Source organism: Globicephala melas, chromosome 10, assembly GCF_963455315.2.
Source record: "Globicephala melas chromosome 10, mGloMel1.2, whole genome shotgun sequence".
In the NCBI taxonomy this organism is placed as follows: Eukaryota; Metazoa; Chordata; class Mammalia; order Artiodactyla; family Delphinidae; genus Globicephala; species Globicephala melas.
In genome coordinates this window covers 44,456,115-44,469,161 of record NC_083323.1, presented here as the reverse complement: position 1 = coordinate 44,469,161, position 13,047 = coordinate 44,456,115, and the positions used below count along the sequence as shown (strand labels likewise).

At 37.8% G+C, this 13,047-nt stretch overlaps 1 protein-coding gene across 1 annotated transcript in view; it reads left to right on the top strand.

The window, feature by feature from the left end:
- The window catches only part of TRHDE (thyrotropin releasing hormone degrading enzyme), a 405,192-nt gene that overhangs the window by 288,430 nt on the left and 103,715 nt on the right, over positions 1-13,047 (top strand). Inside the window, exons 8-9 of the mRNA XM_030866254.2 lie at positions 11,932-11,997; positions 12,661-12,848. Of these exons, the coding sequence (XP_030722114.1) occupies positions 11,932-11,997; positions 12,661-12,848 (254 nt within the window). The remainder of the gene's footprint in view (positions 1-11,931; positions 11,998-12,660; positions 12,849-13,047) is intronic.

The following is a 13,047-nucleotide window of genomic DNA, read 5'->3' as shown; positions in this document are numbered from 1 at the left end:
AGTGCTATAAAGACCTATCCTAAGTTATATATTTAGAACCTATCTTACAAAAGGTTCAAATGTATTCAAAATTCCATGTTGATCTACTTTTGTGTTTCTGTCTATGGAAGAGAAGGCTCTGTGTTAGTATGACACACAAAGAAATGGGGATATCCATGTGTCATCCTGCATCTCATTTCCTTTTGCAATCAGTCTCTCGTATTCATCTTTTCTCTTCTGCTCAAGATCTCTCTCTATGATTATGTTACAGATCATTTTCCCCCCCTTAAGAGCAATAACTCATTTTAGTATTAAAAACTTTTCTTAGTGCTTTGTGCTAATAAACCAAAATTGTGATTTCTCTTGCTGCATCAGCTCTCTTTAGTTTTATATCCATGTTGTTCACCCATCAGATATGTTCAGTTATTCATTTATTCCACACATATTTATTACATAGCCACTCAATGTTAGACACTATGATAAATACCAAGCATTCAGGGCATGCTGCACACAGCAGATATGCCCCCTGATCTCATGAATCATATCACTGGATAAGATTGATACTAAAAAGGAAAAAAGCAAATACAGGCCTATTTACTAAGTGTGATAAATGCTAGGCAGGAAAAAAATCGGATGTTGTGTGATAACATATGGATGGGTGGGTCAGGTAACTTTAGGTTAGGTGTTTAGAAAATCCTTCTTGGGAAGAAGGCATGTGTCTTCAGTTCTGAAGGATGAGAAAGAGGTGGGGGTCTGGGGAGATCATTCCAGAAAGGTGGAAGGGCTTGTGCAAAGGGCTGAGGGAAGGAACTGAGCATTTTCAAGGAAAATAAAGAAACTAGCGTAGATGAGCACCGTTAGTAGGGGCAAGAGATGAAGGGGGAGATGAGGGCAGGCGCTAATTGTGGGATGCCAAAGTGCACTGTGCTTAAGAGGGTTGGGTTTTATTCTGAGTGCAGTGGGAGGCTATTCAACAGTTTTAAAACTGGGATGTAACATGGCTCTATTTATATTTAAAATAGTTATCTGACTAATTGTAATAATACATTGGAATTGGAGCAATCAGCATACCAAGAGAGGAGGAATCAGGTAATAAAATTAGGAAGATATTTTAATATTCAGGTGAGAGATGATAGAGGCTTAAATAGTTAGATGTACAGAGACGTGGATGGATTCAAAATGTTTTTTGAAGGGAGAATGAAGTGGACCTTGGGATAGATTGGGTGAAGACTGGTAGTTGAGAGATGAGGAAGAAAAAGTACCTAGGAATGATTCTGCAGTTTCTGGGTTGAAGGCCTGAGACCAAGCCCTGAAGGGCTGTAGCAGTTGGAGGCTGAAGGAAGAGGAGGGGGCTGGTAAAAGAGGCTGAGGTGGAATAAATAGTAAGAGAGGCAGGCAGAACACCAAGGGTATGGTGTTACTCGTGTCAAGAAAAAAGCCTATTTCAATAAAAAGAAAGTGACCAAGGAGGTTAAATGCAGCCAAGGGGTAGAGCAGAATAAAGACTAAAAAGTGTTCCTTTTGGCAGTTTGCAACTTAATGACTTTAGTGGAATAGGTTAAAGAGTGTCATACAGAGTGAAGTAAGTCAGAAAGAGAAAAACAAATGTATATTAACGCATATATGTGGAATCTAGAAAAATGGTATAGATGATCTTATTTGCAAAGCAGAAATAGAGACATAGACGTAGAGAACAAATGTATGGATACCAAGGGGGAAGAGGGAGTCTGGAGGAATTGGGAGATTGGGATTGACACATATACACTATTGATACTATGTGTAAAATAGATAACTAATGAGAACATAATGTATAGCTCAGGGAACTCTACTTAATGCCCTGTGGGGACCTAAATGGGAAGGAAATCCAAAAAGGAGGGGGTATATGTATATGTATAGCTGATTCATTTTGCTGTACAGTAGAAACTAACACACATTGCAAAGCAACTATACCCCAATAAAAATTAATCCAAAAAGAAAAGAGAGGATGGGAAATACCTAAGTAGAGATAGTGTATGTAGGATAAAATTTTTAAAATTTGCCAAGGAAGGAGATCAGAAAAACGGGGTAGGTAGGTAGAGGAGGATAAGGGCTAAGGAAAGTTTCTGTTTTGTTTTTTAAAGATGGGAGACAGTTGTACTCATTTTAGACTGTTAGAGAAGGAGTCAGGACAGAAGAGTTTTGATAATGTTGCAGAAGAAAGAGACAACTGGGATTTTGGTTCTTGAGACAGTAAAAAGACTGGTCTTTGATAGGAGAGACCCTTCCAGTAAATTTGGCAATTGGAAAATAAAGGAGTTCATTTTCTGATGAATTCTTTTTTAAAAATTAATTAATTAATTAATTATGCCACACTTTGAGGCTTGTGGGATCTTAGTTCCCTTACCAGGGATCAAACCTGAGGCCACGGCAGTGAAAACACCGCATCCTAACCACTAGACCGCCAGGGAATTCCAAATTCTATGTTTTTAGTGTTATCTGAGGCAAGGTCAATAGCTGAAAGTGAGGTAATGCTGTCCAGTAGACAGATTTGAAGACTGAGGATTGGGAAGAATAGGAAGGCACGGCTGCCTGGTTTTATTGAGTGCCTATTTGAGTTTGGTGCTTATGAATTTATAAGAAAGCACAGGGGCTTTCCTGGTGCTGCAGTGGTTAAGAATCCGCCTGCCAATGCAGGAGACACAGATTCGAGCCCTGGTCCCGGAAGATCCCACATGCCGTGGAGCAACTAAGCCCATGCACCACAACTACTGAGCCTGTGCTCTACAGCCCTCAAGCCATAGCTACTGAAGCCCGTGTGCCTAGAGCCCGTACTCTGCAACAAGAGAAGCCACCTCAATGAGAAGCCCACGCCCTGCAACGAAGAGTAGCCCCAGCTCGCCGAAACTAGAGAATGCCTGTGGGCAGCAACGAAGACCCAACGCAGCCCAAAATAAATAAATACTGTGAACCAGTTTTTATTTAAAAAAAAGAAGAAGAAAACACAACTGCTCAATTGCCTTATTTTTTCCTGTGATGCTCAGCTGTATGGGTACAGGTTTGAAGAAGGCAAATACTTGAATTTATCCAGGAATGGGATATTTGCCAGCTAGCCTAATTGAAAAACAGAGCTGCAAAGGAGATGAGGCTGTTTGTTAGGAATTAAGATAAACTATGAAATAGAAGCTGGATAACCAGGGAAACAAAAACAGGAAGGATCTGATAGACACGTACCCGTCATTAATAATGTTAACAGTAAATAACATATTAGTAAGTGTATATTATTTTAACACTGAATAAAAGAAATCCCCCATGCTTCTGAGCATATGGGAAATTTAATCTGTCCTTATGGAATTCCCCTTATGTTATGCCCATTAATAGGAGAATGTTCCAGGGAACTTTATCAGGCCAGAACATACAGCGAAGAACCGTCTGTTCTCATCCACACTGATAGTCAGTCGTATTAGTTTCAGGAAAGAAGTGAGATAGTGCATGCTGCTCGAACGTTCGGTATGTATCTTGCCCAAGCCTAGCCTTTCTGGTCACCTGGAGGTTAGTGTCTTTGCTGCTTTAGTGCTCCCTTAGGTATGGCTATTTTGTGCTGAGGAACCTAACTAGTGCCCCCATTTCATGGGCCCCTCCCCCCATTAGTGGTCTTGTCACCTCAGTAGACCTCTGCGAAAAACAGATTTCTAGACCTCACGGTCTCTTTCTTTCTCCAGACTTGGATAAGGGAAGCTTTCTAAGCTTTTCTCAAGTCTAAAGAAGCTTTGATCTCAAATTTTTTTCTTGCAATTTTACTTTTTAAAATTAAAAAAAAATGTCCTCTGGGCACTTTCCTCCTACAAGTTAGTCCACTTAATCTCCTTGGGCCTCCAGAACATTTTGACTTCTCTTGGAGGTAGGGTTGAAGAAGAAGATGTTGACTCTAGACTTTTTTCCCTTGAGCTTGATATTAAAATAACTAAAGTTTCTTGGGTTCTTTGTGTGGCAGGCTTTTTTCTTCCTAAGTGCTTTACTTGTTTTATGTCATTTTCTATGCACACTGTTCTCAAGTAAGTGCTGTATTATCTGCTTTTTCCAGTTGAAGAAATTAAGGTTTAGAGAAAATAGATATCTTACCCAAGATCACATGGCTGGTAAGGATTGGCCTGAATTCTTAGTTTTTCTGAATATGCACACTACCTCTTTCTCAGCTGAGTTTCATTTTCTTCTCAGTGAGTGACCAGCACCGGGGGCTGAGTGAGAGAACTCCATGTACATGGCCTGCAGTCAGTGGGTATCTTGATTTACAAAAGGCAGTATATTCTTACCGGCCAGGATATACTTTTATCTGTTTTGTGAGCTTGCTGTGGTCCAAACCCTTTACCAGGGCATTCAGAAAAAGCAATTCACAGACTTCAGTTTTACCAATAGACTCATTTTATGTCTCAGTAATATTTCAAGCTAGCAGCAGAAGTGAGAGGTGGGGATATTTTAGTACCCCAGAACACCCCTATCGACTTAACATTCACGCCATTTTGCTGACAGGTGTAGGACCCTGTCAGGTTGTTCTGGGATGGAGTACAAATTCAACAGTGGCAATACTGCGCCTCTGGTGATGCTGCTGCATGTTGGGGCATTGATGGTATGATCTATAATTGCTAAATAAAAGGCGAAAACAGAACTGAAGTGAGAATACGCCATTGTCTGTAATTTCAGGCAAACAGGCAAAACAATCTTTCATGGGCTAGCAGGTTGTTTTGATTTAAAATTTTCTGGCATATTTCACAGCCCTTTAAGAGACTATACTGATTTTACAAAATTTACACTCATTACGTGGAGTAATGGATTTTTAAAACATGTGAAATGGGGCTTCCCTGGTGGCGCAGTGGTTGAGAGTCCGCCTGCCGGTGCGGGGGACGTGGGTTCGTGCCCTGGTCCGGGAGGATCCCACATGCCGCGGAGCCGCTGGGCCCGTGAGCCATGGACGCTGAGCCTGCGGGTCCGGAGCCTGTGCTCCACAACGGGAGAGGCCACAACAGTGAGAGGCCCACGTACCACACACACACAAAAAAAAAAAAACATGTGAAATGCCCTTTTGTTCCTATGGAAATATCTGAATATTCCTATATCTAAGTAAGCAACTTCTGAAAGTAAATTTAAGTTAAACACACATTTATAAAATCAAAATCAAAATGGCCTGCAAGCAGTGATATAACTGACTTTTCAACTGTTATCATCGTAGCTATTCAAACAACTTTCCTTCCTAAATTCCACCTCTTTTTTATTGTATCCTGTGGTCAGAAACTGCTGTACCTCAGAATGTTTGGTAATGGTTTCTGTTTTACAGGATTTCCTCCTTGGAAACTTGTTATAATTTAATAATAAAAATTTAATAATTATTTATTCCTTTTATCCTTGGTTCTTATCTAGTAGAATTAAAATGTAAACATTCTTTTATTTGCATAGTGCTTTTTCAGTACTTGGCTACTTGTTTTTACTTAATTTCATAATCTCCAACCAGTATTCAGGCATTAACAAAAATAATATTTTGACCTATAGCCTAGATTTCTTGTGTTTTAGTTGGTCATCTGTCACTGTTTTAGTCTTTTACTTCTGTTTCTCAAGGTCAGGGAACGTAGAAACATCCTCTGAAATGCATGGCCAGGCTTCAGATGGGTTTTATCCAACCCGTGTGTGACATTGCTGTGATCTGGCAGCTTTTAATCTGCTTTTGTTGTTGTCCATGGATCCCTTTAAGATCACTTTACCCTAATAATGCCCACACTTACAAATACTTAATTCTAGACCTTATGGTTCCCAATTTAAAAGCCTCTGCTCTAGAGGCTTTGCTTAAAACACAAGTTTTGCAGAGTTTTATTTTTTATTCTTGTCGCTCTCTGTGCACTACTCTCTGTGGAACTTTCGTATCTTTTTTTCCGACCTTCTTATCTGCCTCTTTTTTTTTTTAAAGTATCCACCTCTTCCCTCCATACCTAATAATATAAAAGCCCAGTTGATTTACTAAATAGAACTGGGTGTTCTTTGTTTTACGTTTTGCATAAGTCCTGAGAGATTGTTTCTATTTTTCTTGCTGAGGAAACCAAGAAACTGTAAGACATCTTTGTTTTGTATCACCCATTAGTGTTGTACCAGTCAGGATTTTGGGTTGCAAGCAACAGAAAGAAACTGACTAAATTAAGCAAAAAGGAATTTTTTGGAAGGGTGTAGGGCAGTGCTTGGAATCATTGGCAAGTGTGGAGAATCAGGCTTACAAAACAGATAATAGGAACTAAAGGAGACTCAGAAATGAAGAAACCTAGCCAAGGTCATGTCATAGTACTGGCTGGTTCCGTTGCTGCCATTAGCATGGCTGTATCTGGACCCTCAGTGTCACCATTACAGGGAATGTAATTTCAGTGATTGCTGCTCCTTTGCATTGATCCTGTAGGATTAACAGTCCTGGGATGAAGTATCCACTTGTGTCCATGTTTTAGCTGACGGAGAGTGGAGAGGATTTAGAATTTTGTCCCTTCCAAGTGAGAGAGCCCTCACTTTCCTCTCAGATTCCATGATGAGGTATCACCCTCATATAAAAGTGGTGTTTAAATACCAGAAAGCCAAAAGAATGACAAATGCCCAGTACAAATATTTTGAGGTACAATTATTCTTAATAGAAAGGAACAACAGTTTAAACCCTTGCTTCAAACTTATTGTCACATAGTCAGAAAAATCAGTGCTCGATTTACCTGGCGTTTCCCAGACTATTCTTGCAAGTAGAAAGGATCCTGCTTCCCAGGGTCACTGAGGCCTGGACTTGCATCCCTTGTCTCGTTGGAGAAAACATTGTTGGTGGTCTACCCATAAGCTAGTCTCCTCTTCTTTCTTATAAACCAAATTTTGATTTTGATTGGATTCTCATCCTCATCTATATAATCATATACTTCATAGGACTGGGTCCTGACTTGTGCGATCCCCACCCCCAAATTTCACTAACGGATTTTGTTTTGAGCACATGATAGAATTCGGCTAAACGGGAAACGTGGGGAGTTTGATGTAGGATTTGAGGGAGAGTTTTTCTGATTCTTAAACAGAGATTCTCAGGAAAAAATTTCATATTTCCTCTGTGATGTTACATCTGAATGCGTGGGATTGCTACAGCCATCTAGCCCCAAATGTGAGGAGAAAGCCAAAACTTAGGTAAAGATGGGGCCAAAAGAATTCCATAGGAAAAGAGCTGCGGCTCTATCTTACCTTCTTATGGTAGGAAAGAATAAATCTTGTTATTAAAAAAGTCATCCCAGGGTGGACTTTTTGTTATTTGCAGCTGAACTCATACAAGCCAGTCCATACCTCTTTGATTTTTATCAAACTGTCCCTCCGTGTCCTGAGGAATAAACCATTTATATGGTTGATCCTCTGTTTCAACATGCTGAAGGGCTCGTTAATAGTAGAGCAAGTATTCCATAATTATTTCCACATAAATCTTAAAAGATAATAGTGCTTTACTTCCTCAGCTCACTTTTTACTTTTCCCCTTGTCTTTATTAGTCCCATTGGCTTTTATATATAAAATGTTATGAACCGTGTCACTTGTTAGCAAAGAAAGTTAAACAAAAAACGGTTCATACCCAATAGTTTACAGTCTTTTGATGACATCAGGGCCAGTTGCATATATCGTTGCAAGTTATATATCCGACAAATGCTCACTGAAATAATAAATTAAGTATTTAGTGTTTAAATATGACATTTAGGGGGAACATGATAGGTACAAGAAATCTCTCTTTACTGCATTGTCAGCTGTCAGCAGAAAGGCATATTGCATAAGGAAAGTCAGAAATCACACAAATATATTGAGCATCTACTGGGTACCAGGCTGGGCACATAGATGCTGGTTAAATAGTGGTAAACAGGAATCACAGGGTCCTCACTCTCATGGAGTTTACAGACTATGTGGGCAGTCAAACTAGTAAACAGGCAATTATAACAGTGTGATAATTGCTCTTATATGGTGAAGCATGTAAGAATATAAGAGGGGTGCTTAACTCAGAATTAGGAAGGGGGTGAGAATGGGCAAGAAAGGATTCCTGAAGGACATGCAAACTTGAGTCCTGGAGATTGAATTGAATTTAAATGGGCAAAGGAGAAAAGAGTGTGTAGAGAACTGCTTGTGCAGGGAACTAGAAAAGGGAGAAAATAAGCATTAGACATCTGCAAGAAAGGTGAAAATGGTTAAGTTGAGGCAGGGGGCCAACAAAGTAATGGATGAGGTACAGAGGGACCAGACTATGAGGGACACCTTTAAGTTACATTGAGGTATGTTTGGACTATATTCTGAAGGCAGCAGGGATTCATAGGTATATTTGATGAAAATTATTCATGCATGACTGCGTGAAAGAGATTAGATTTGAAAGGGACAAAGCAGAAGTAGTAGCAGTAGTAGTCATCTGGGCAAAATACTGTAGAGTGGCTGTCAAACAGCTAAAAGGAAGGGGGAATATTAGGGGGCTGTTTAGGATGTGGATCATTACCTGAATGTGGTGGAAAGGGAGAGAAAGGCATCAAAGATGACTCCTTGGTTGAGGTGGATGGAAGAGTCATCCCTGGGGAAGGGCTCCCAAAAGGAGCTGATATAGGGGAAGACATGAGTTCAGCTTTGAACATGACTCTTAGTCACCTGTGTGTCATCTCGTAGATACCGGATTTGGGTCAGCAGTTGTGTGCACAGATATGGGGTTTGGACATGGGCTGGAGTCTCTGAGTTCCAGTGTTTTGATTTATTAAGTGTTGATGATAACATCTAACTCATAAATGTCATCTTGGGATTGAATGAAATAAAATATAAAGCAACTTAGTGCTAAAAGGGAGGCAAATATTGTTTTCATCATTACTGATGCTTTTGCTTTTGTTGCTCAGTTTTCCAACCTGTAACCTGAAATGATTAATAAGATTCTGGCAGCTACTGTCTATTGAATAGACATTACTGTGTTAAGCACTCTTCGCTTTTTAACACTGTACAGATATTAAATCATTTATTTCTCAGAAAAATTCTATGCAGCAGGTACTTTTATTATCCTTATTTTCTAGATGTGAAGACAGGTACAAAGAGGTTAAGTGATTTGCCAGAGATCATACAACTAGGGACTGTTGGAATATGGATTTGAACAAAGACAGTCAGACTCCCACTCCTGCACTTTATGTATCAGAATATACTTTTGCTTAACATGCTTTTAACTTTTTTTAAAATAAATTTATTTATTTATTTGGCTGCACTGGGTCTTCGTTGCTGCGCGCAGGCTTTCTCTAATTGCGGTGAGCAGGGACTACTCTTTGTTGCGGTGCATGGGCTTATCGTGGTGGCTTTTTTTGTTGCGGAGCACAGGCTCTAGGTGTGCAGGCTTTAGTAGTTGTGGCATGCAGGCTCAGTAGTTGTGGCGCACTGGATTAGTTGCTCCGCGGCATGTGGGATGTTCCCGGACCAGGGCTTGAACCCGTGTCCCCTGCATCGGCAGGCGATTCTTAACCACAGCGCCACCAGGGAAGTCCCTGCTTTTAACTTTTAATCAGTTTATATTGTTGGTTATGTTCCTTAAGAATATTCTAGTGGTCATCTTTGTTTTACTCTTTTCAACAACTCTACTGTTTCTGAAATTCTCTGTATAGAGAACCCACAATTCTCTTTCCAGTGTTAATATTAAATCATTCTTCTACTTTATATTATGTCAAACCTACTGCTGATTGACTTTCATACATATAAATATAAATTTTCATTTCAGGTTCATAACTCCAGCCATGTCCATATTCATTGACTTGTAGGTTTGACCAGAACTTAAAATCTTCTTATTCAATATCATACCAAATATTTGATTCATCTTATCAAGTGGTTATTGTACCAAGACTTCCCCAGTTTCCGTCATAGAAACCTTCCTACACAAATCGCATCTCAGTATTTCTAGTTATTCTCAGTAAACTTCTCTCCACCACTGTTGCTCCAGCACCTGGTGAGCTGCCTGGCACATGCAAAGTGCACCAGACATTTTGTGGAATGGGCAAATAAATAAATGATTGATCATCAAAAAACCACACTCACTATTCTTTTAAGTGGTTTTGTAATTCTACAAAGACAAAGCAAAATTTCCTCAATTCAAAATATGACTATATTTGTGCAAGAGGAAGGTTAAAATAACTAAGGAAAACATTTGAGTTTTATAACAGAGAAAAGAAGTGACATAATGTAGGATTCCAGTAACACCCGAAAACTGGGGCTGCTGGGAGTCCAAGAAGGCATGTGATCTGCCCTGAATACTGAGGCAGACAAGTTGGAGCGCCTTCCTAAACTTGGATAATTGCCATTCCAGCCTGCTTGAAATGTAAATTTGAACTTTATTCTGAATTGGGGAGGGAACCAAGAGCTCAAGTTGATGATCAGTATTGGGCCAAGGTCAACTCATACCATGAACCGTTGGATTTTTATGATCTGTGTGTGAAGAGAAACCTGTAGTTATGTATTGGACCTTTCAAGGTCTATGTAGTATTCCTTTGTTCCCTCTTTTTGATTATCCTAGCAGCACTATACATAAACAGAATCCAATAATAAATAGTTCTAATGTTAAAACTTTATTATTATGGCATTATTTATTTAAAATAAAATTTATGTTTCATAATTCCTATTTTCCCCAAATTTATTCACTTAAGTGATAAACAAGCATAAAACATAATTCTGACAACTAAATCTGAAATAGCTGATTTAAATCCTGGTCCTTGAGTTCTAATTGAAAATGCCTCATGTGACATGTTCAAAGCCAAAGTTAGGATTCAGATTGGTCATTCAGGCTTGTATTTTTTCAGTAAACTTATTCCTAACACCTGATGACGACGATGAATTTGTGGTTGCTAAGTTAGTGTTGAGTACTGCATCTCTAGCAGTCTGATTAAGTGGGAGTTGCCATTTGCTGTGCTGTGAGTTAGCAAGAAAGCTGAATCTGTCACAGGTGCTACAATTTGTATTTCAGAAAATTTGCTTCCCCAACTTTAATTATCCCCAAAGTACTCCACTCTACATAAAGTACTGAAAGGAGTCAGCAAAATTTTTCCAGTTTTAGTACTATGATGTAAGTTAAGATTTTGTCTGCTACCTAGGTGTTGCAGAGATAATGGAGTTTCAGATGAAGGAGGGGACACTGTTTCATAATATAAAACATTTCTATTGATTTTTCCACTTTGGAATCAGAAAAAAAAAATGCCAAGTAGCCATAACTAAATAACACATTCACAGTGACATAAACCATGCTTCTTAGAAGGGAACAGACATGAATCAGAAAGTGTGTACATTAAACTACTAATGATTGAAAATGAGAAATGTGAAGTCCTAAGCTCAAAAATATTAAATAAACTTAGGATTGACCTTTTCTTATTAAATATTAATATGTGTTTCAAACTCATGGAAATATGTATATATCATTTTTGTATTAGGCAGCCTGTCCTTTGCAGAGAGACAGGGAACTGGACAAGTTGTGGAGATAGTCATCACCTTTTTGGCAAAACAATCCCTCTTCACATCAGTATATATCAGTCAGGTTGTTTTTTTCCTTTTTCCATAAAACAAGATATTTTTTTCAACACTTCAACATGAAAGCCTGATGAGAAAGTGTCCCCTAAATATTTCATTGCAGAGATAGTTTTTTCAAAATTCCCTGAGTTTGACTTGCTAAATTAGAGGAAGATCTTTGACCCTGGAAATCCATAAGAAGTGATTATGGCTATGAAAATAAATTTTAAGAGATTAGTATTGTTTGATGATTTAATTAAGAAATATGCTGTAGTTCAATCGCTTTGGAATATTTTAAAATGAGATTCTTCACCTTATTTGCACGTCTTTATCTTGTGTTAAGGCAGTTCCAACAAATGGAAATGGTTAACCGAATTGAGAAATAAATGTGTTTACTGGAAATTGCTTAGCCTTTGAATTGTAATTACAATTTTATATTCTTTGTAGGATTACTTAACTATTCATAAGTATGGCAATGCAGCCAGAAATGATCTCTGGAATACACTATCAGAGGTAAAGTATAGGAAGCTTGAAAGCCAAAGCCTCTTCTTGAATATTTGAATTGAGTTTATAAAACATTCATAACTTTTATTGCCACTGATGGTTTGTTTTTACTTTTTATATTTCCCTTTTCTTGATATTGCTTTCTTGTTTTATATTTGATGTATTATATTATAAGGATAATGAGGTTTAAAATTAATTCAGCTACAATGGTAGTTAAAGATACCTTGCCTACTTTCAAACATGATAATACTTCTGAAATATCATTTTAATAGGGTGTCAGATATTCATGTTTGAGTGAAATATAGATGGTAAAGAACTTTTTCTCTATAAGTGAATAGCAAGTATTTAAGTTTAATACTAGACATACTGGGGGTGCTTAAAGATGCTGCAAGTAAGTACTTGCTTTAACAATAAAATATATTTCATCTTCCATTAGATAAAAACTTTAATGTTAATAAAGTTTTTATTTCTATGTATATATATATATATATATGCATTAAGCTTAAGCTAAGGCAAGAAAATTAATTTTACTAACACATTATATTAGTTTCACCGATTTTAAATGTTTTCATACTTAAGTAAATCATAAAAGTAAACATGAAAATGGTTTAATGTTAATTATGTTTATAGTTTATGTTTATAAAATTAATTTATACAATTTTGGTTATAAAGGCTTTAAAAAGGAATGGAAAGTATGTAAATATACAAGAAGTAATGGATCAGTGGACACTCCAGATGGGTTATCCTGTTATCACCATCTTGGGAAATACAGCAGCAGAAAATAGAATAATAATTACCCAGCAACATTTTATTTATGACATCAGTGCTAAAACTAAAGCACATGAACCTCAAAATAACAGGTACAACTCTGTTGTTTATGTGAAAAAATTGCTTTTGTTTTTTTATGTTTCACTTTGTATTTTAACATTTTAAAAAGAATTGATAACAGAATTATGAAAAGTACTCGAAATATAGTTTTCATTTCTTTATTTACATATGGTATTTTCATTTTGAACCCTCTTTTACTCCCATTTCCAGATATTTTAACTATCAAGGTGG